Genomic DNA, 21,987 nt, shown 5'->3' on the forward strand with positions numbered 1-21,987 from the left:
AGAAAGGCATCTAAGCACTGCTCTCCTTCCACCATTGCCGGCGATTATTCCCGGCAGTGACAAGCCCGGTGGTCGAAATGTAAAAGCGGGCGCTATTGACTTTGATTCCAAGTTTTACGGACAAGAGAGAGCCTAGTCGGCGCGCGATTCCAAATGCGCTTCGTGCTTTCGTCTGCGAATGGATCTTTTTTCTCGACGGGGTTATCATGGCTCGCCCCATATCCTACCCAATTGAGACAAGCCAAGCTCTACGGCAATGCTGGCCTATTCGATTCTAGCATAGCATCTGCTACAACGCCGCCAATAATGATGCTGAAGATGATGCGAATGGTTCTACATGTCATTGCCGACAATGAGGTCGGTGTACAATGTCCACGTAAACCCCCCAATCCTTCAGAAAGGATCAGAGATGCCTCGGCATTTGCAAATACTTACTTATTTTGGGCCAAAGGGAAATAAGGAAGGAAGGGAATTGACGTCAAAAGCCTGCCGTTAATTCTCCGACCTTTTCCTTTTTTTTCTTCTTCCCCAGGCGATATGCTTCGCTGTACCATGGACCGTGGCCGATCGTCAGCCCGTGGTTCGTGCTGGACTTAGCTATCCTACGCTACTGCCGTGCACTTCATGCAACTAAAGGAGTAGCTGGAATTCTAAAACAAACCTGGCCACCACACCATCATTATGCTATGCACATGGTTGCTTGCCCGCTTCCAGACTAAGGCCTCTTTCCTCACCACATATCTATCCGTGTTATGGCTTTTCTGAAGGAGGACAATAACATGTGACAACAATGTGCTACCGGAAAAATTATCCCCACCAATACCATGATACACCTGGTGACACTGACTTCAATACATAACTCTGGGGTAAGTTATAATCAGTAGGGGTGGTGGGATCAAATCATGTCAATCTCACAATCGTACCCACAACGGGGAAATCTTCTCTTTCTTTGCCGAAAGCCTTGTACTTTAAGATGGTTAACATTTCCACTTTCGAGTATTTGCCACTAGTCATACCTCTACGGGATTTGATACTATCTCTTCACGGGATTTGCCAGCTTCCGGATTCAAGTTCTAGATGTTGGGGACTGTTAGGTTACTAAGAGCTTAGCTCTACCATACTATTTGGTCTTTTGTCTTCTAGGCCTTCTTAAGTAAAACAGTTATCAGGGTTTTAACCGGGTACAAATGTAAACATTGCTCTTTCAAGACAGGAGACATGCACTAATCCAACTCCAGTATGGAAGAAAGGTACAGATATCAAGCATGTGGGTACGATCAGCAAATGCCAATGTGAAGCATCACTTTGATCTTGTAGACCGATCCCGAGGCGCCCTCCTTTCCTTCATCCTCGGCTTGCCAGGCATTGGACAACTCTTGCAACATAAGGAGCAGATCCTCATTACGCTCTCGACGCACGCGGATCTCAAAGTCTGACCAGTCAAACCTGACCGACGCTGCGATGACCTGAGGCGGCATCGATTCCCACTTCAATTGCTCTGAGGGGCTCCACTCCATCACGTTGCATTGTTTCGCCATGTGCTCCAGGAACTCCGTTGCCTGATCGAAATCCGTGAATGGCAGCCACACTGGGGCCATTCCAACCTGGTTGCTCGCCGTGACAAGAAACTTAGTATCCTTGAAATACTGAGAAGCAGTCGTTCCGATGTGGTTGTTCTCCGTAGCAAGGAGTTTGGTATCCTGTGCATACTGAGCAGCAGCTATCACACTCTGACTGCCCTCCGTAGCAGGAAACTTGGTATTTTTCGCATATTGAGAAGCAGCACGGTGTACAAACGTGCCCTGATGCGGAGCAGACATACCGTCCTTCCCTCTCGAGGGTGGCAACTGGACCTCTGGGGTTCCCGTGTAGCATCTAGCTAGAGAAGTGCGCTGTTTCTTAGTCTTCTTTGCCGCACTGCTCTGGAATTCAGCCTCGGGTTCAGATTCACAGACAATAGTCTTGAACGGCCGAATGGCGCTCGGGGTACTGCGGGTCCGCGTCTTGTACACGGGCTTGTCGGTGTCTTCGTCTGTCTCCTTGAGAGTAGATTTTCTCTTGCTCGTGTTCCCGGCTTCAAAGGGTGATTTAGTCAGTTGTGTTGACTAAACGTTCCGTAAAACATGTTAGTACTGAAGGAAAGCGTTCAGAATATGAACTAGAAACGATTAAGCAGACCTTTGCCTTCTCCTGGCTTAGTCTGGAGTAGCCCTTCGCCTTCCTTAACAACAGAATCTCAATCGTTCGAACGATCCTACGCAATGATTAGCACAGCCAGATCATCCGGGAGTGTAATCCATCATAGAAAAAGAGAGAAAGAAAGAAGTTTGACAAGCCCTAGGGCCTCCCGTAGAAGGGGCTAGAAGCAAGCGTATAGTGAATACGCGTACTGAGTCTGATGGCTCAGCATTCTAGTCTTTTGCACGATAGTGTTGCTAGGAGGTAGGCACTCCGTCCCTAGTAAAAGCGCACTTTGGGATCGGCCCTGACAAGAGGAAAAGAAAAAGAGAAATAACGACAAATGAAGGGAAGTAGATAAAGAAAGGAGACAAAAACCTACTCTTCACTCTGAGCGGGATAAGTGCAAAGCGTCTTCTCATCCGCAAGGGACTCTTCCTGGAGATATTTCTTTCTATTCGCCGGAGTGCCCCAGTACTTCAGACCGTACTGCGCAACAAAATCCTTGGCGCAGGCGCGTCGTTCGTTCTCAGAGGTGAGGATATCGGTCCATTCGAATCTGTTAGGCTCAACGTGTTCTTTCACCAGATTAAGGAACTCTCGGCCGTACTCTTCCTTGAGATCCAGGAAATGAACAAACTGCTTATCGCGCCAAGAAGCCTTGACTTCACCGCGATCTAGAAGCTCTTTCATAGTTTCTGCACCACTGCTGGAGCAGGCAGGGCTTGAGGGAGAAGACATGATGGTGTTGGTGCCTGGGTCTGGAGCAGAGTTCTGCTTTGAGGACTTGAAGGGGTAAGTTGAAAGAGAGCGGAACATGAGGCGTCAGTGTATTTTGGATGTAGAGGTAGTAAAGAGAAGAAGACGCGGGGAGGATAGGACGGAGGGAGCAAAGGTAGGTAAGAAGACGCGTGCTCTTGCCGTGTTTATATAGTATGTAGTGCTGAGAGGTGAAGTGAATACGAGTGAAATTCGTCGCTATAGCGATGTGGGGGTGTTTCGGTGCTTGTTTAAAAGCAGAGGTGAGAGTGAGAGATATTTAATCGGAGAATGAACTAAATACAGGAAAATACAGCCTGCTTAGAAAACCGACTCTTTGATAGTGTTGCACAACAATGTACGATCATAGTCAATATCATGTTGCAGACAGGGTTGTTTGGGCATTTGAGCCAGGTCGAACTCGACTCTAAACTAGCTCTTGACTTAGGCCAGGAACACGTAGGCTTGCGGACCATGGCAATAGACGCTGAAGATGCTGGGCAGAGGACCTATTAGGTGCAACAGTCAAGTATAGGCAGGAAATGGGTGAGGAACGAAGATACGATATCGTATAAGAGGAACTACATTGTTGAAAAGACTTGAAGTGGTCCATCATCATTACTGTACACTATCAGGTTGGATGTAGCATGAGCTCTTGTCATAATATGGTCTTGATATTCATGGCTTAGTCAGGTTAGGGTTTTTCTATGCTTCTCAGCTTTCAAATACGTCAGTCCCAGACACTCATCTCACATCATTTCACTCTGCACCGAGATAACGCAGTGAATTCTTCAGCTCTTTAATCGCGGTGTTGACGTCGTCGAATGTCAAGGCTGACACGGCCCAGCGGGCATGCTTCTGAGCAAGAGCTATAGCTTGATCGTCAAGTGACTGAGCGTTCACCCCACTGGAACTAGAAGCGGCAGGTGCAGGTGGAGGTGGTGTGGATGACGGGATACTTTGAGGAGTAGGGCGAGAAACTACAGGTGCTGTCGCAGAGGAAGACTGTACAAACGGTGGAGGCGGAGCGACACCGCTTGTCGGTCTGGTGTAGAACGAGCTTGCATCGTGAGATGCTGCCGACGGGCTCGAAGGCGGAATGGATGACGGGGGAGGGAAAGAGTGGAACGAGTCAGCACGAGCTTGCGGAGGTTTTGCACCAATATCCGCGGGCGTATCTGGGAGGTTGGGCACGGAGGGAGCAGGTGAAGTGAAAGTCTCTGGAGCCGAGGGAAGGTTCAGCGGTGCGCCTGTCTCCGCATCGTCCTCCATGTTCGAAGTAGACATGGGGTCTGCACCGTAGTGAGCAGCTGGAGCATCGGCAAACGTGGTCGGAGGTTGCGGGAGACTAAGGGGTGATTGTGAGGGTTGTGTAGACTCATCAGGGACCTCTTCAACAGAAGGCTGCCCAGGTGGTGCGGCTGACGATCCCACGATGGCCTGCACTTCGGGATCGTCCTGCTTTGCCTCCATACCCCTAAGTTCACTTTCGAGTTCATCTTCTTCAGTAGGTGCCGGGTTGGACGCATTAGGATCCTCTCCCGCCTTGATAGCCTTTATGATCCTCACGGCATGGTACTTGCAAAACTTGATCTTCGCGGCGATCTCAGGTTCCGGAGGGTTGGTCCAAATCTGACACAATTCGAGAAACGTAGCAGCGGCTTGGAATGTGTCGGCCGTCTGTCTAATTACGGGTCAGCGGTGGTGCGGATAGTCTCCCACGAAAACAACCCACTTGGTCACTTTATTGGCCTTCATAGTCGCCTCCGCACGGCCAAGGACCTCCAATCCGAACTGCTCCACGTAGGCATTGGCTGCCACCGCATCGGTTACCGCATCATTATCGACATTCTCACTCTTGAACTGAACTCAGAGAGAAGAGGTGTAAGTCTCCAGGGACTGCGCGCCATCGCAGCGGGGGTGTCGTGCGCCCGACGTACCTGCTCCAACTTGTCCACCAGGTCCGTTGTGTATTGCTTGACATCGTCGTCAGAAGTGTGCAGTCCCCGTCCGATAATCTGATTAACAATCCAGAAGTTACCTGTAATTGAGAAGCAACCGTTAGTCAGTTCATGTGGCTTCTGTTTGAGCAGCAGCATGCGCAATCAACAGCACTTACACCAGTAGGCAACAACGGGCTTCGCGCGTTCGAGCTGAGCTGCCCGCAACGCGTATCGCCCAATGTCTGCGGATCTCAAGCTAGCGGGGATATTGCTCGCCATAGGGTTGGGTGGGACGCGGACGTCCAGGAGGTCAGAGCTGCAACGGTTAGGATGCAGGAGAAAGATGCACAATGCAGGGCGGGGATGACGTTGGAGGTGGAACTGCGCCAAGCTGGCCTCGGGTCGGCCTAGCGTTCCTGACTTGGGCTTTATCGGGATGGTCGATCCATTGTTGTACAAAATACTACATTCTCTCCCACCATTCGAAATAAAATTCTCTCTTTTAGAATCAATTCAATCACCTTTATTACATAATAAGTGGCATTCATTTCTGACCGAAAATTGTAGCTAGTTTCTAAACGATGGATATCACGTATTTTCACGCCGTTTCCCACGCCGGTTAACCCATGCCAGTCCCACAAAGCACCCTCCGCCACAAGCAATAGAAAACCATCCATCATGCATCCTCGACGATCCATTCGCCGATATCCACCCGCTCCTCGGCCAAAGCTTCAACTTCAAAGTGGTCCTCAACTTGTCCCCCAGGTCCCCCGATTCTCTCAATGACTATCCAGGCCCCACCCTGATCTGCGAGACCCGGATGCAGATCGAAATCCTCAATTCGTACTCCAGATATCGCATCACTGTGGTTTCCATCTTCAGAGGTAGCCAGTATTTCTTTGTACGGCCCTTGACCCAGCTCTACTGTCATCAACATCGGGGACGGGCCAACGGCGCGATTCCCGATCGTAGACAGTCTGCTCCGTCCTATCAGTTTAATGCGGGTCAAGCGCTTGGTCTCCAAGGAAGCCAGCATCCGATCTTTTCCAGGAGTCAGGATTCCAATATCTGATATGACCGCCCGTCGCCCAGCTGCCTCCGGCGCAAGCGGCTTAACGACGCACGGTAGTGCTGACGAAATCCAGAGTGTGAATCGTCCAAGCTGGTCCGGGGCGAAAGTTGAACAGACGAGAGTGTACACTCCTTCGCCAAGTCTCTTTTTTTCCGCAAGAGACCCGCCACGCCGGTAGTCACCGCTATCGGTGATTATATCGCGATTCCGAACCCTAGTCACACGCTCTCCATTGGACCAGAATAACTTGACATGCGTAGCGAGCTCCGGCTCCGATGGTTCCAGCAGGATGGAGATATCTGTATCGTCATGAACCTCTAGTCGGAACTGGGGATTGAAAGGGTAACGGGCAGATTCGGCGTTTCCTCCTGCCGTGGAGGGCATCCACAATCCCTGAGTTTTTGTCAGGCAAGCGTATCGGTTCTGAGCAGGCGCCAAGAGTAAAGGGTTGTCGGAAAGAGCTGACAATGTGAAGTTCTGGCTGACAGCGGGCAATGACTGCTCGGACACAACGACAGTGTAGGTCGTGCCTGGGGGCATTTCAAGTCTCATGAGAGTATTTGGCGAGTCAACGTATGGTCCACGATGAAGAGCGCCTTCACTCAATGCCACTCGTTTCCCGTTTGCGTTGAATACGTAGATACTAATAAATCCTGGTTCCAGATCGTCTTGGGGCACCTGAGTTTGTTCGTCATGATGAATCGACCTGAAGTGCTTCCCAAGTAGTAGCCAAACTTTGCCGCCAACCTCAGAGGTGACAGCAAACTGAGGATTTTTCGCGAAACAGCCAGCCACCCCTCTGGCAGTCGAAAGGTCCCATGCGAAGTGGATATCTTCCCGATAGCGAAAGATTCCCGGGTTCCAGTTCAGATACAGATTCTCGAAATTCTGAAGGACACTCTCGCAATCCATCCAATATGTTCTAGGTAAAGAGGACGCAGGGGTGTGAGATGTGTGTCCAAGTGCGAAACTGTCTGCAATATCTCCGGTGATCGCATCATCACCTGCCCATGGGTTCTTTACAAGCATTTGGCGACGGTCTCTCTGTTCTCTCATATCCAAAATAGCGTAGTCGTGTTCGCTCGCAAAGCCTAGTTCTTTTTGCTCCCTCTCGGTTAATTTGCCCGTACCTATCGTCAGTAGGACATCGCCATTACGGAAGCGTTTGAATAGCCGTCTCCAGAGTTGCTCTGCAGTCACATCATCTTGATGAAGGAAAACCTGCTCGGGAATCCAACCTGTCAAGACCCACAGATCTGTACCAGAATTGCTCCCAGGAAAATCATAACCCCCGCGAAGTTTCAGATATGCCTTTTCTACAAAGGCCGGCCATAGGAAGTTAGGATGGTTCCGATCGACAACATGAAGTGATCTTGATGTTTTGGACGCAGGCAAGCGATCATCAATGACAACTTTCCTGAAACATCCATTGAAATAAAAGCGAAAAATGTATTTCCCAGAAGGAGAAATTCTTGGATTTACCTGCCCGTATTCACAGGGGAAGACTATGGGAAGATGGTGCTGCAATTATTAGACACTTGTGTCTTGCAAAAATGTCACGTTGATATTTCTCATACCTTATCTAGACCACGCTCGGACCTTGATGTAGCAGCACAAAGACTGGCAACGACGGAGCAGTCGGTCAACATATCTTGTACGAGATCTGTGGGGCCCGAGACCGACATTACAGGCATTTTTGACTTCAGGCCATCGATACCATTTGCATGTTTGGACAACAAATCAAAGGGACGCTCCCAGCCTGCCAGAATGCGCCTTTGCAGTTTAGACAGATGAAGGTCTGGCTTGTCACTGGATCCAGTCAGCAATTGGACATCAACATTTGACGAAGCCTCCACCATCAGGGACTAGAGTACACTTACGTGAAAAGGCCTTCATCGCCCTTCTCAAAGTCCTCGGGGCCCGGCGCATTTTCCCATGGAGGAAAGATAAAGCCGTTCAGCTTTGCGCTCTCGAGCAGAATGATCTCTTCTCGGGTGGTAAGTTTACGTGTGGATTTGGGGAAACGCGCCGTGAGACCGCTTTTCTCATGAATTTGGAGAACCGCCTGCCAGTCCTTGTCCTGTTTGATCCTTTCTGCTCGAGTGAGCCATTCTTTACATTTAGCATCGAGAGCCTGTCTATCCTTTGACTCGGTAGTCAGACTCAGCGCCTTCATGTAGTTTTCAGCGGCGTCAATGGCAGACTCAAGGGCCTGGCCTTGAGTAAGAGCACTAGATGCATCTCGTTCGGCTTTCTGGCTACTGGTTAGTCCGAAGAACCTTTATTGTGGTGATCGACATCAAGTGGTAAGTAGGAAAGAGTGAGATAATTACCAAGGCTTGGTTCACTAAGAACTTTTTAGACGCGGCGTTCGGTCTAGACATTCTGCTGAACCAGCCTCTCTGCAAGTACTACAGATTCGGCTAGCACCTATCAGATGTGATGCAGTACCACACTACTTGATGATCATGCCGAAGGGGACCGTAGTATCTCCGATGATGACATCCGAGGTCCACAACGTTAAGGATTGCGCCAGACCCAAGCAATAGACAAGAGGAACGTGCACTACCAGCCAACCCAAGATAAGGAACTTTATATGCTTAGTCACGAAGATCCAGCGTGAATGCAACAGTGAACAGGCACAACGTGAATGGTGGCGGGCGTACCGATGAATGGTGGTACTAGAATAGTATGGAGTTGATAGCGTCGCGTGTCGGTGGGGAGAGTCGGCAGTGGGCAGGAAACTGTGGGTGACCCAAAGTGATAACGATCAACAGGCCGGCCATCGGACCGAGGCTCGTTTCGTCATGCGCGCCATCACTGCGCCGAGGTTCATCTGCCTGTCTTGCCTGTTCGGAGTATCCCTGCTCTCATAGTGCTGCTTGCCGGGCTTCTGGTTTTGTCTGTCACTGACCAGGCACTCGACAACGCTTTGTCTGTGATCGCTTCAAACTGTGAACACTGCGGTCGCCAGAGTCCCCTCACACAGTCTAGACAGCCTGTCACCCTCCGATCATTCCACACACACTGAGCTGCTAGACTCTCCTGGGAGTCCCCGCTCCGAAATATCGCCAATTATTATTCCGCACCGCCATATTATTCTCAGGTAATAAGTCCGATACTGGAATTTCGGTCAAAGTGTATCATAAACGGTTTGGGACGCTGGTCGATATTCTTCTCGCAATTATCATTACGCCAAATACCTCATCCATTCAATCCACCAAATATACCATCTCGTTACAATAATGGCAGGCCAGTCGAAGCCCGCACTTTCCCCTTGGGGAAGTGCCGTTGCAGGTGCTACAGGTGCGGTTCTAGCGAACGCTTTGGTCTACCCTCTCGATCTGTATGCAAGTGCCTGTTGTCGCTTTAGAACTGGAAACAAAGAATATGCTAATAACCATGCGTCAATCCACAGAGTCAAGACGAAGCTTCAAGTACAAGTTAAGACAAACGACGCGAAAGACGAGAACTCCGAAACAGTTCACTATAAATCGACATTAGATGCGATCACCAAGATTGTCGAAAAGGAAGGAGTCGAAGGCCTATACTCCGGAATCGTTGGCTCACTCATCGGTGTGGCGTCCACCAACTTCGCCTACTTCTACTGGTACACCGTTGTGAGGGCCTTCTATATGGCATCTAACAAGGTCCCTAAACCTCCTGGAACTGCCATTGAGCTTTCCCTCGGTGCCGTGGCGGGCGCGGTCGCCCAGATCTTCACTATTCCCGTCGCCGTAATCACCACACGGCAGCAGACACAAGCCAAAAACGAGAGGAAGGGTTTGATTGAAACTGGAAAGGAGATTGTCGATAGTGAAGATGGTTGGACCGGTCTATGGAGAGGACTCAAAGCTAGTTTGATCCTGGTGGTCAACCCTGCAATCACATACGGCGCCTATCAGCGCCTCAAAGATATCATCTTCCCAGGCAAGAACAGTCTGAAGCCTTGGGAGGCTTTCCGTAAGTAACCCTATTACCGTCCATATCTTACGAGCCAAACCAATGACTTTTGCAGTCCTCGGCGCTCTCTCCAAGGCGCTAGCTACTATCGCGACGCAGCCATTGATCGTGGCTAAGGTCGGCCTCCAGTCCCGCCCACCTCCGAGCCGCGAAGGAAAGCCTTTCAAGACATTCGGCGAAGTTATGCGCTATATTGTGCAGAACGAGGGTCTCCTGTCCCTATTCAAGGGAATTGGACCCCAGATCATGAAGGGACTCCTTGTGCAAGGCCTTTTGATGATGACTAAGGAGAGGTATGTTTGGTCTTGATTAAGGGGCGCAATCACATGCTGACAGCGACCAGGGTTGAACTCATCTTCGTTCTTCTTTTCGCATACCTGCGCAAGATTAGAGAGCAGAAGCTCAAGAAGCTGGCGGACTCTGCTGCATCGACAGCGAAGACCAGTCTTCCGGCGACCCTCAAATAGACGTTTGATTGATTTTGATTTATGGCTCGGTAACTACCATTTTTATTGTACGAATTTGTTTTTATTCTCACTGCGGCGCACTGGTTGTGGGATTTCGCCTGTCCTGTCAGTTTCTGGTATGACCGAAGATACTACTGCAGTTGTCTATAGATAATAACAGCATGATATCTAGAACATACAATAGCATCAAAAGGATCATCGCACTGCGGCAAGGGACTAACTGACTGTGCTGTACCCCAAAATCACATAAGGGGTATCAGCGCACTCTCGTAAAACCAATAATTGAGATTCTCAAATCGTAGATAACTACCATATGCAGACCACTCCTCCGACCCCGGGGCAAATGGAGCTCACTGACCGCCAAACTTTCACCTCGGCAACAGCTCATCTACGTACGGCCCGAATAAACATCGAACCCAGAAACTCTCCCCAAACTAATTTCCGAAATCTTATACACCCACTCGCACCCTCCCCTCCAAAGCGGCGCCATCACCGCGCAAACCCCAAAGGAAAGATACGGAGCGGAAAGTCCTAGCATGAGCCGTCATGCGATGGCCGCCATGGGCTTCCAACACGCAAGCCTCCAACAATGACCACCCTACCACCACGAACAACAATGACCCCAAGAACCTACTCGACTGGAGCGCCTTCACCGAACTCCGCACCCTCATCCCAACTCTAGTCCTCACAACCGGCATCCTCAGCGCCTTCACCCTGCACCGGAACTACCTCCGCCGGTTCCCCACAGCAGTCAACATCACGCCCGCATATTACCGTCGCCGCAGCATCCTGGGAAAAGTAACCAGCGTCGGTGACGGCGACAACTTTCGCATCTATCATACACCCGGCGGAAGACTCGCGGGTTGGGGCTGGGTACCCTGGAAGAAGGTTCCCACGACGCGGAAGGAATTGAGAGATCAGACTGTATGTATACCTCCCCACTTTTTTTTTTTTCATCTACGTTTATGCTACCGGAGACTATATTTCTAACATCAGAATGAAATTAAATAGATCCATGTCCGGATAGCTGGTGTCGACGCCCCCGAACAAGCGCACTTCGGACGCCCCGCGCAACCCTTCGGCAAAGAAGCACACGAGTGGCTAACGGGGTACTTGATAAACCGGCGCGTGCGGATATATGTGCATCGACAGGACCAGTATCAGCGTGTGGTGGCGACGGTGTTTGTGCGGCGGGCGCTGGATTTCCCGGTTCCGTTTCGCAGGCGCGATGTCGGGTATGAGATGTTGAGGAAGGGGTTGGCAACAGTGTATGAGGCGAAGGTTGGGGCGGAGTTTGGGGGTGAGGTGATGGAGAAGAAGTATCGGAGTGCGGAGTGGTGGGCGAAGGCGAGGGGGTTGGGGCTGTGGAAGGGGTTCAAGAAGAATAGGGATGCGTGGGAGAGTCCGAGGGAGTTTAAGACTAGGACGGGGATGGAAGATGTGGGGGATGGGAAGAAGTAGGGTGGCTTCTACTTATTCTTTGTTGATATTGGTGATTGTGTTGTGCTTTTAGTTTGCAATCGGAGGCGTTCGTGTGCTTTGGGGGGGTGGTTGCATGATGCATAAGTTCTGATGATGATACGGCTGATACTGATAGATATCCTTGTCGTTATGTATGTCTCTGCATTGCGCAGCTAATCTTTTGGTTGTATATTCGGAAAGATATAGATAATAGTCTGGTCATCCACCGTTGCAGCACTCATTAACATCGTTAGACTGATCATTAGGTTAACTCGTCCACGAAAAATGTCAGCTGTCTCTGGGTGAAGAAGTGGTACAAAAAAGCAGTGTCCCCATCTGCTGCCCTTCTAGGACTGCAGGAATGCGACGCCAACAAACACAAGGATCAGGATATAACCGATATATAGTACAAGAAGGTATATAGGACCGGGGGCGAGGGATAGAAGACCATCAGGTGTAAAATCTCTAGCAGAAGGAATTCTAGCAGAACTGCCGCTCAATCTCTGCGAAAAGCTTCGGGCTGATCTCGTCGCTTGTGTCGCCCTCGACACGCCACAAACAGCCCTTGCGCTGATAATGTTCTAGCAACGCCTTGCTCGTCTCTTCAAATTTGTGCAATCGCTGCTTCCACGTATCGATCGAGTCATCTTCTCTCTGAGTCAGAGGCTCTCCTGTGACATCGTCCTTACCAGGAACTTTAGGCGCATTGAAATCGGTATTGTAAACCCTCCCGGACGGTTCGTGTACCCAGCGCGACGCGATGCGAGAGAGAATGACGGAAGGAGGTGTAACGAGGTGGACGACGAAATTCACGGGGACGATGGTTTCTAGGCTTGAGGCCTGGGTCGCGGTGCGCGGGAAGCCGTCCAGGATAAAAGATGCAGAGGGCAATATCGATGAAGTCGGCGCTGACGAAAGCCAGCCGCGAGATTTGAATTCAGAGGATATGAGATCGAGGATCATCGAGTCGGGGACAAGGTTGCCGGACTGCATTGTGGCTTCTGCTTGAAGGCCTGGGTGCGGAAATCGTTAGACAGATTCTGGTTTCCACGCACTTTGCAAACTCAAGGTCTTAAAGCTCAGAATCACTTACCTAGAGGTGTCTTCCGCCGGACATTTTCACGAAGAAGGTCGCCGGAGCTAATTGAGGCGAGCTCTGGGTATCTGGTGAGGAGCCGCTCAGTTTGCGTACCCTTGCCGACACCAGGAGCACCGATGAGAATAATCCGGGCTGCTTTTCTGAGCTGCCGGATTGTGGCGGTCATTTCGCGCGCTGCTCGATTATGCTATTTGTCGATATAGTGTTCTCGGGGTTGAAGGTAGTCCGGTGCTCTGGTGCAGCCGGGTCGTCGAATATGTTGAAGGTAGGGCGAAGGTAGGTACCTCAACAATAAGTCTAGGGAAAGTGGAGGAACGGCGGGCAGACTATATTATCTCCATTGCGGCATAGGGAAGCAGTTAACAAAGTGTAGACAGGGAATGCAGGACCGGTAGAGGAAGATAATAGTGCGTGCAGCTTATCGGGCAAGGTCGGTGCTCAGCTGATACGTCGACAAATCTTAAGCCGGGGAAAGCACGCGCTTCCGTGGGGTTTGTAGATGGTTCCCTGTTCAGGAAATCGGTGAGCGGAGATCGGAGCGTTTCCCGACGCATGGGATGTCGGCTTTTGGCAATGCAATTGACTGCTTCTTTTGGAGAGCTAACTCCGAATTCGGGCGAAGACAAGTATCATGCAGAGGGGCAGACAACATTTGCTGTCTCACATGCTAAGTTTACGATCTGTTTGTGGGCGTAGAGTATAGGGTAGTATCTCTACAGGGAGCCTCGGCTTTCTTGGTATATTCATTCCGTCCATTGGGCGTAGCAACTACGGTGTGTAGGGTACTAGGACTACAGATACCAGATACCCAGCAGGCAGAGGGAAGAAGAATGGAATTGGCTATTGCAACCATAAGGCTTCATTGTGAGCCTGTGATGACATTACTGGCAAAGCCAAGCAATATCTCCCTATTCGAGTATGACACTAGCGGGTGCTTCATATGGTATGTTTGAGACGCAGCTCAGTACATACTCGTGAATCTCTTTACACTGTAAATAAGGCCGGTATCCCTGCTGTCACCGTTGCGGTGTTGACATGTCCTAATCGAGCTTTACATTAATTTGTGTATCACGTGATCATGGCGCGTGTCCGCCGCGTTTCGCGTCCGTCGCGCGATAGGCCATCCAGCATGTGTTGCAGAACTGCAGCGGATCAAGCAACGGCTGAGCATCTCAATAGCGTTCATATCGCTGTTGGAAAAAAAACAAGATGATCCGGCAAGACTTCCGCAGAATTGACCCGAAGAGAAGGGCAACCCTCGACCACAAAAAGAAACAATTCGCGACCCCGGTCTTCAAGCAACAGGACTATCCGCATCGCTTAAACTTCTATGAGGTCCCCCCGACCGACGAGATCACTCTCGAACAATTTGAGCAATGGGCTATTGATCGATTGAAAGGTTACTTAATCTCCGATCTTAGTGTATCATATATACTCACAATGTTCGACAGTCTTGGCTGAGATTGAAGCCTGTTCTTATCGAAACAAGTCGCCGGCAGAGACCGAAGCGCATATCACTCCTCACCTCCAGAAATATCTCCCTCTATCCTCCAACACATCCTCCTCTAACGGCGCTGCGGATCAACGATTGAAGAATGAACGCCAGAAAGATCACTATTCTCACTTTATTCTACGCCTGGCATTCTCGGCCACAGAGGAACTCCGTCGGCGTTTCGTGAGAGCAGAGACTATGCTTTTCAGGTTCCGCTTCCAACGCGACGACACCAGAGAACGCCGCGCCTTCATCGAGAGCCTTAATCTGGACTGGGAGCCTGTGGATGATGAGGAAAAACAGAGACTGGCGGAACAATTACTCGCCGCTTCCCCGGGTCTACGTCGCATTGATGATGAGACCTGGTACAAGGTGGACTGGGAGAAAGTCCCGGAGTTGGTAGAGAGACGGGCTGTTTTCCTATCCAAGGGGAAAGCATATGTGCCCGGTAGGGAGCAATTGAGCATGATCATAGCAGAATTTACGGCTCGATTGGAGCGCGCTCTTGAGGTATGTCAGAGCAGTAGATATGGACTGTTTTATGGTACTGACATCTCCCAGCTCACAAGTCGGGCGTTGCCGCGCTTGGATGAAGATGATCGCCTCACTCCAATTTTGAATCACCTCTCGAAGAACTTTGGAAGTGCCGAGTCGGTATACACGGAAAACGAGGGATTTGTTGATGGCGCCCCGATCACTGCGAACAACATCGATCGACTATCTCAGCATTTCCCACTATGCATGCGCAGTCTTCACATGAACCTACGCAAGAACAACCACTTGAAGCACTACGGACGACTGCAATATACCCTCTTCCTCAAAGGAATTGGGCTGTCGCTGGAAGAGTGCATTGTTTTCTGGCGCCAAGGCTTCAAAGGGCTCACTGACGACGAATTCAACTCGCGGTACAAGTACAATATCCGCCACGCTTACGGCGATGTGGGCGGTGATCAGAACCGCAGAGGCCGGGGATACCCTCCGTACTCCTGCCAGAAGATCTTGGGTGACTCGAATCCGGGAGTCGGACAGACCCATGGCTGTCCGTACCGCCACTTCTCTGTCGATAACTTGATCGGTCTTCTTCAGTCCACAGGAGTCAATGACAGAGACGTCCTACGTGGAGTGCGAGAGGATGTTGAGAAGATGCGTTTCCATATTGCTTGCAACAGGGTCTTCGAACATACCCACAAAGCAGATATCAAGAGAGTGAAGGAAGACGGTACATGGAACCAAACTGACCTCGACACCATCGTGCACCCCAATACCTACTTCAAGCGCAGCTATCTCTTGAAGCAAATGGGGAAGGCACCAAAGAATGCCTAACATCACTGATAGGTCCACGAAGCCACGTTCCTTTCTTGCATTTTTGTTGTCGGTTTGCGGATATTCCACCATGCGGGCGTTCCGGGTCAGGCTGTTTTTGGAAATGGGTAGACGCTATTGATCCCACATTTCATAGGTAGATATTTTATGTATAAATTAAGAGCATGGAATGCACCGAAACATTTAATACAGAGCGCACATCAATTGCTCTTTTTACACGTAAATCGTAAATCTACTATAGTAGCGGTGATAGAAGGGCATATGACCACAGCTGATTCCCAGATTATCCAAAAGGAACAAAACGTCCTTTCAAAGCCAGGTGCCCAGCAACGGGTCTAATTTACTCTTCGCTCGACACTTTAGACAAAATCACCAACTGGGTGGATGGAAGCTGCCATAGAAAATGAAAGGAGTCGGCGTTGTGAAGAATATTTGGAAAGAAAAAGAAGAAAAAATGTTGTGGAGGGAAGAGGAGCGGGTATTTAAAGCGCACTAGCGCGGTGTACGGGTGCCCGCAGCGACCGGTGATGCTGCAACCTGGCCTTATGGCAACAGGTGCCGCTTCACACAACAGTCTCCTGATCCCCGCATAGTCTCCGGACAACAGCTGCTGGCGTTGCCCATACTGTGACTGGGTTGTGATATAGGAGGGACCTCCTGCAAACCGGTCTGTGTTGTTTGAATTTGTTATTTCTGGCCTTGTTCCTGCCCGATTAGACCTCCCCTCGTTATCTTCCAGTTACGGAATCCCGTTCCCCCCAGGCCGCCAACATGGACTACGAAGCGTTGAAGGACCAATGGAGTGATGTCGAGGATCGCGATGGCATCAGACTCAGCTGGAACACGTTTCCGAGCTCTCGCATGGTTCGTCAGATCTATGGAACCCTCTTCCCTATATCTGCTAACTTATGCTTCGACAGGAAGCATCCCGCCTTGTTGTCCCCATCGGTGCCGTCTACACACCCCTCAAGGAGAAGCCAGACTCTCCGTTGCTACAATATGAGCCCGTCACTTGCAAGGCGCCTTGTCGGGCGGTGCTGAATCCTTATGCGTATGGCTTCCTCTCAACTGCTAGCAGGCATGGCTATATGAACGACTTGGCTGACATCGCATAGCAACGTTGACGTTCGGGCCCGCATCTGGATATGCCCCTTCTGCCTTATGCGCAACCCCCTGCCCCCTCACTACAAGGATATCACGGAGAGCACGATACCCCCAGAGCTTCACCCGATGAGCACGACAATCGAGTACCAATTGGCACGCCCCGCCCCTGCTCCCCCTATCTTCGTCTATGTTGTCGATACTTGCCAGGACGATGACAGTCTGAAGGCCTTGAAGGACTCTCTGATCATGAGTCTGTCGTTGCTGCCTGTGAACGCGTTGGTTGGTCTGATCACATACGGTACAATGGTAGGGACACAAACCATTCATCTACATTTGGTTCATGTCAGGATGCATTGTTGACTGAACTACAGGCACAAGTACATGAACTCGGCTACACCGAGTGCGCCAAGTCCTATGTGTTCCGCGGCAGCAAGGAATACGCCGCGAAGCAGGTCCAGGAGATGCTTGGTCTTGCTTCCGGACTTCGCCCGAACATGCCCCAGCAACCCGCGCGTCCCCCGCTTGGCCCTGCGGCGCGGTTCCTCCTTCCCGTTCAGCAGGCCGAGTTCCAGATCACGAACGTGCTCGAACAGCTTCAGCGTGACCCGTGGCCTGTTGCGAACGACAAGCGACCTCTCAGATGCACTGGTGTTGCTCTCAGCGTCGCCGTGGGTCTACTCGAGACCTCTTTCCAGAATGCTGGTGGCCGCATCATGGTTTTCACCAGTGGTCCGGCCACTGAGGGTCCCGGCCACGTCGTCGGACCTGAGCTGAAGGAGCCCATCCGTTCACACCACGATATTGACCGCGATAACATCAAATATTACAAGAAGGCTGTCAAGGTGCGTGCTGACCCGACTTGCCTTGTGTGCTTTCACGGTTCTAATGACGTATCCAGTTCTATGACAACATGGCTAAGCGTGCTGCCAACAACGGACATATTGTTGATGTCTTTGCCGGCTGTCTCGATCAGGTCGGTATGCTGGAGATGAAGAACCTTGCCAACTACACCGGTGGACATATCCTTCTCACAGACAGCTTCACCTCCTCACAATTTAAGCAGTCGTTCGTCAGGATATTCGACAAGGATGCTAAGGATAACCTACTCATGGGCTTCAATGCATCTCTTGAGGTTCTGACTACCAAGGAGCTGAAGGTCACCGGCCTTATTGGTCACGCCGTTTCCCTGAACAAGAAGTCGAGCTCTGTCGGCGAAACGGAATGCGGTATCGGCAACACTTGCGCATGGAAGATGTGTGGTATCGACCCTGCCTCGAGCTACGGCGTCTACTTCGAAATAGCAAACCAGGGCGGCCCTGCAGCAGTGCAACCAGGCCCTCAAAGGGGAATGATGCAATTCCTCACATACTACCAGCACTCGTCGGGTCACTACCACCTTCGGGTCACAACGGTCGCGCGGCCCCTCAGCGGTCCTGCGGGCGACCCTACGCTGGCGCAGTCTTTCGATCAGGAAGCAGCTGCCGTGTTGATGGCCCGTATCGCCGTGTTCAAGGCCGAGGTGGACGATGGCCCCGATGTGCTCAGATGGGTTGACCGGATGCTCATCAGACTTTGCTCTCGTTTCGCCGACTACCGGAAAGATGACCCTACGTCGTTCCGGTTGGAGAAGAACTTCACCCTCTACCCTCAGTTCATGTTCCACCTGCGCCGAAGCCAGTTCTTGCAGGTGTTCAACAACTCGCCTGACGAGACTGCTTTCTACCGGCATGTGCTCAACCACGAAGATGTTGGCGACTCTCTTGTTATGATTCAGCCAACTCTGGATTCCTACTCCCTTGAACACGAAGGAAGCCAACCTGTGCTCTTGGATTCGGCTTCTATCCAGCCCGCTCACATCCTTCTTCTGGACACTTTCTTCCACATCCTGATTTTCCACGGTGAGACTATCGCGGAATGGAGGAAGGCTGGTTACCAGGATCAGGAGGGCTACGAGAACCTGAAGGTGCTCCTCGAGCAACCAAAGGAAGACGCTAGGGTTAGTTTTATACCATATCAATTTTGCCGGGATACAGGCTAACTAGGTACACAGGAACTGATTTCCGATCGTTTCCCGCTGCCCCGTTTCATCGTTTGCGATGCTGGTGGCTCCCAGGCTCGTTTCCTTTTGTCTAAGCTGAACCCATCTACTACCCACACAACAGGAGGATACGGCGGAGGTGTGACGTCGCAGATCATCTTCACTGATGATGTCTCGTTGCAGACTTTTATGGACCATCTCATGAAGTAAGTCCTTCCTTGATCAACACAAAGATATAAACCGTTGCTAACTAGGTGCTTTAGGCTTGCTGTTTCCGGAACCAGCTAGATTTGACGAGGTAATGGCCATGACGAGAGCAAGGGGCGGTTTGCGCCAGTCCTCGGGTCGTTTGTATCTTTAGCGGTTATTGATTTTTGTTCGTTACCCTGGAATATAGCAACTACCTAGATTCACCAATTGAATACAAACAAATTTCGTAATATGAGTGGATCATGGAGTGGATCAGTTACCATTATCTTTCACAGTACTAAGTAGGACTATTTACTTAGATAGTAGTAGTTACCGTTTCGGGAAGACAGCTCATAGTCCCAATATGGTCACGTGATTTACATGGGTTGAGCCCTACGAGACTTACCGCTTCTGGGTCTCGCTTAGCTCAGGCGCAACGGCAGCTAAATATCCTTCCGGCCTCGACGGCTTTTTTCTTTCCTTCTTTGTACTATCCACCCCGACACCTTCCAAGGACGATTGACGACCTTTCGCACTCGCCATGCGTAAGTATCATCTCCTTGGTGAAATCGAATAGGCGAACTAATATGTATCCCATTGGGCAGCTCCCAAGTTCGACCCCAATGAGGTGAAGATCATGTAAGTTGCATATTCTGAAGATCACTCGGCGCGATTTTTGACGCAGCTGCTAACGATCTTTTATAGCCACCTGAGAGTGACTGGTGGTGAGGTCGGTGCCCAGTCTGCTCTGGCCCCCAAGATTGGTCCTCTCGGTCTGTCCCCCAAGAAGATCGGTGAAGATATTGCCAAGAACACTGGTGACTGGGTAAGCACATCGTCCGGGTCAACCATAGGAGGTTACAGTGCTAACAGCATCTTTTTGGTATTATAGAAGGGTCTCCGTGTCACCGTCCGCCTGACCATCCAGAACCGTCAGGCCGCGGTCTCCGTTGTGCCCTCCGCCTCTTCCCTGGTCATCAAGGCCCTCAAGGAGCCTCCCCGTGACCGCAAGAAGGAGAAGAACATCAAGCACAGCAAGTCCATCCCTCTGGACGAGATCATCGAGATCGCCCGCAAGATGCGCCACCGCTCTCTTGCTAAGGAGCTCAAGGGTACCGTCCTTGAGATCCTCGGTACCGCTTTCTCCGTCGGTTGCCAGGTCGATGGCCGCAGCCCCAAGGACGTCTCCGACGACGTCAAGGCTGGCGAGATCGACAGTATGTTAACCACCATACGATATCTTTCGAGACTTTGCCACTAACTATTTCGCAGTCCCCTCCGAGTAAATGATTCAAATTCGCGGCGGTCGTGGTTTTTTACCGGCATGCTAGTTACGGAATATGATCATCTTATTCGAAACAAAATTGTCTTATGAGACATGACTTTAGATTCCCCATTTCTGTTCTTTCGAATTCGATAAGTGTTTTCACTCGACGTCCTCGTTGAGACTCCCCTTCTCTCTTTTCCCGTCTCACATATGGTTTACTTGCCTTCTATGCAAGCTGGATCATAATGAGTCCCCACCCAGACGACCTTTGCAACACTCTGGCCCTTACCGTCTTTTCCCGCCTTCGGGCCTGGAATTGTCATATCACAACGTGGTATAGGCTTATTTTAAGCAAAGAAGAGCAAATCGACCTGCTACTCACCGCGGTATCTTCGAGGGGAGCTTCGTGCTTCTTTCTGTGGATACAGTGGTCCATTTAACGGTCAAAATCACAATCTTAGCCCCAGGCATGTGACTATGTCTGATGATCGTAGACAATTGAATCAATTCAAGCAATGAAATTTACTCTTTTCCATCCTTTTCAACTTTTGTCTAGCTATGCCTCGGTAAAGTGATCAACCCGCGGTCCTTCTGAAGAAATCGAGTCTTGACTACTACCGCCTGAACGATCGGCATGTCCCATGCGTATACTAACCATCACTATTGCCGTCTCGCGCCTGAAGATGGAGACCAACGCCCCATTCCGTAGTCCACTCCATGCAAACCATACACCAGGACGGAGAATCTAGTGATGGTGAGCATCGACAGTCGCCAAATAGACACATACTGCGTAGGCTGGAATCGGATGGGGCCGCGCCCGGACACACCGAGAGCCCGAAGATTCCATGAGCTTTCCCCACCCACCGGGGACTTAAGTACTACTACTAATAACTACTGGGATGGTTCAATTGGCGGCGTTCCTGATACGCGCCCCGAGCTGCAGGTGCCGCCTGGGGCGCCCCCCTTAACGAACACAAATCCCGGGTAGCGGTACTCCGTCCGTAGGCAGAAAGGGAAATGAATGACCGAATGAATAATAATGGAAAAAGAGGCAGGCTATGGATGGCTACATGGATGGGGAGAGTAATGGATCTCTCAAGTCCAGCAAAGCCTGCAAGTGTCTCCATCGGAAGGGCTATGGCTGCGACTCAGAATGCAAGTTGTTGTTGTGATAGGCACAGACAGGCGCACCGACATGCATAAGACTGCATCTATCCCACTTTAGTGAGTTGATGGAATGGAAGTTATCTTTCTCGTGACTCACCACTTGAGAGGGAGTCGGCTGAGTCAGCCAGGCAGGCAGTCAAGTTCAGGCCGTGATCATCAAAATCTCTTTTCTTCTGGCCAGCTCAGCAGGATGGAATGAAGTGAAATGCTGTCCTTTTGGGAAGTGAAACATGGCGGGAGGACGGGTGCAGACGGGGTGGATGTGTTCGATTCCGCCTCCATACGGATGAATTTGCTATGTATGCTAACTATCCAACTAGCAACTAACCGAGATACCAAACTAACTATAGCGAAAGATATTTAGTTATCATTAAATCAACGGCCACAAGGAGAAGATTAATGAATTTGACTTTCGCCATCTCAATTCCCCCTCCCCTCTTTTTTATTTTCTCTCCTCCCTCTCAG

The 21,987-nt window shown here is 50.6% G+C and overlaps 9 protein-coding genes across 9 annotated transcripts; 5 read left to right on the plus strand and 4 right to left on the minus strand.

Moving 5' to 3' along the window:
- Window positions 1-1,277: 1,277 nt before the first annotated feature.
- Window positions 1,278-2,919, minus strand: An01g04660 (hypothetical protein; the record flags this gene model as incomplete). The annotated part of the gene is made up of 3 exons (XM_001388856.1): window positions 1,278-2,105; window positions 2,179-2,254; window positions 2,561-2,919. 3 exons carry the CDS (start codon window positions 2,917-2,919, stop codon window positions 1,278-1,280), a joined length of 1,263 nt encoding a protein of 420 aa, XP_001388893.1.
- Window positions 2,920-3,696: 777 nt separating this feature from the next.
- Window positions 3,697-5,159, minus strand: An01g04670 (uncharacterized protein; the record flags this gene model as incomplete). The annotated part of the gene is made up of 4 exons (XM_001388857.1): window positions 3,697-4,621; window positions 4,673-4,800; window positions 4,878-4,978; window positions 5,057-5,159. The coding sequence occupies 4 exons, from the start codon at window positions 5,157-5,159 to the stop codon at window positions 3,697-3,699; spliced, it is 1,257 nt and encodes a 418-aa protein (XP_001388894.1).
- Window positions 5,160-5,556: 397 nt separating this feature from the next.
- On the minus strand, window positions 5,557-8,336 carry An01g04680 (uncharacterized protein; the record flags this gene model as incomplete). The annotated part of the gene is made up of 4 exons (XM_001388858.1): window positions 5,557-7,473; window positions 7,530-7,761; window positions 7,833-8,206; window positions 8,286-8,336. The coding sequence occupies 4 exons, from the start codon at window positions 8,334-8,336 to the stop codon at window positions 5,557-5,559; spliced, it is 2,574 nt and encodes an 857-aa protein (XP_001388895.1).
- An 861-nt stretch (window positions 8,337-9,197) lies between these two features.
- Window positions 9,198-10,382, plus strand: An01g04690 (uncharacterized protein; the record flags this gene model as incomplete). Its single annotated transcript, XM_001388859.1, has 4 exons — window positions 9,198-9,298; window positions 9,371-9,915; window positions 9,971-10,208; window positions 10,259-10,382. The coding sequence occupies 4 exons, from the start codon at window positions 9,198-9,200 to the stop codon at window positions 10,380-10,382; spliced, it is 1,008 nt and encodes a 335-aa protein (XP_001388896.1).
- A 546-nt stretch (window positions 10,383-10,928) lies between these two features.
- An01g04700 (uncharacterized protein) lies at window positions 10,929-11,843 on the plus strand (the record flags this gene model as incomplete). Its single annotated transcript, XM_001388860.1, has 2 exons — window positions 10,929-11,306; window positions 11,394-11,843. The coding sequence occupies 2 exons, from the start codon at window positions 10,929-10,931 to the stop codon at window positions 11,841-11,843; spliced, it is 828 nt and encodes a 275-aa protein (XP_001388897.1).
- Window positions 11,844-12,323: 480 nt separating this feature from the next.
- On the minus strand, window positions 12,324-13,108 carry An01g04710 (uncharacterized protein; the record flags this gene model as incomplete). Its single annotated transcript, XM_001388861.3, has 2 exons — window positions 12,324-12,856; window positions 12,937-13,108. 2 exons carry the CDS (start codon window positions 13,106-13,108, stop codon window positions 12,324-12,326), a joined length of 705 nt encoding a protein of 234 aa, XP_001388898.1.
- A 1,043-nt stretch (window positions 13,109-14,151) lies between these two features.
- An01g04720 (uncharacterized protein) lies at window positions 14,152-15,757 on the plus strand (the record flags this gene model as incomplete). Its single annotated transcript, XM_001388862.3, has 3 exons — window positions 14,152-14,341; window positions 14,394-14,944; window positions 14,996-15,757. 3 exons carry the CDS (start codon window positions 14,152-14,154, stop codon window positions 15,755-15,757), a joined length of 1,503 nt encoding a protein of 500 aa, XP_001388899.1.
- Window positions 15,758-16,528: 771 nt separating this feature from the next.
- An01g04730 (uncharacterized protein) lies at window positions 16,529-19,187 on the plus strand (the record flags this gene model as incomplete). Its single annotated transcript, XM_001388863.3, has 7 exons — window positions 16,529-16,621; window positions 16,678-16,808; window positions 16,873-17,167; window positions 17,233-17,703; window positions 17,760-18,857; window positions 18,912-19,105; window positions 19,163-19,187. The coding sequence occupies 7 exons, from the start codon at window positions 16,529-16,531 to the stop codon at window positions 19,185-19,187; spliced, it is 2,307 nt and encodes a 768-aa protein (XP_001388900.1).
- A 442-nt stretch (window positions 19,188-19,629) lies between these two features.
- Window positions 19,630-20,374, plus strand: An01g04740 (60S ribosomal protein uL11; the record flags this gene model as incomplete). The annotated part of the gene is made up of 5 exons (XM_001388864.3): window positions 19,630-19,633; window positions 19,694-19,727; window positions 19,794-19,914; window positions 19,981-20,305; window positions 20,361-20,374. 5 exons carry the CDS (start codon window positions 19,630-19,632, stop codon window positions 20,372-20,374), a joined length of 498 nt encoding a protein of 165 aa, XP_001388901.1.
- Between the last annotated feature and the right edge of the window lie 1,613 nt (window positions 20,375-21,987).

The sequence above is a fragment of the Aspergillus niger genome, assembly GCF_000002855.4.
Source record: "Aspergillus niger supercontig An01".
Lineage (NCBI taxonomy): Eukaryota > Fungi > Ascomycota > Eurotiomycetes > Eurotiales > Aspergillaceae > Aspergillus > Aspergillus niger.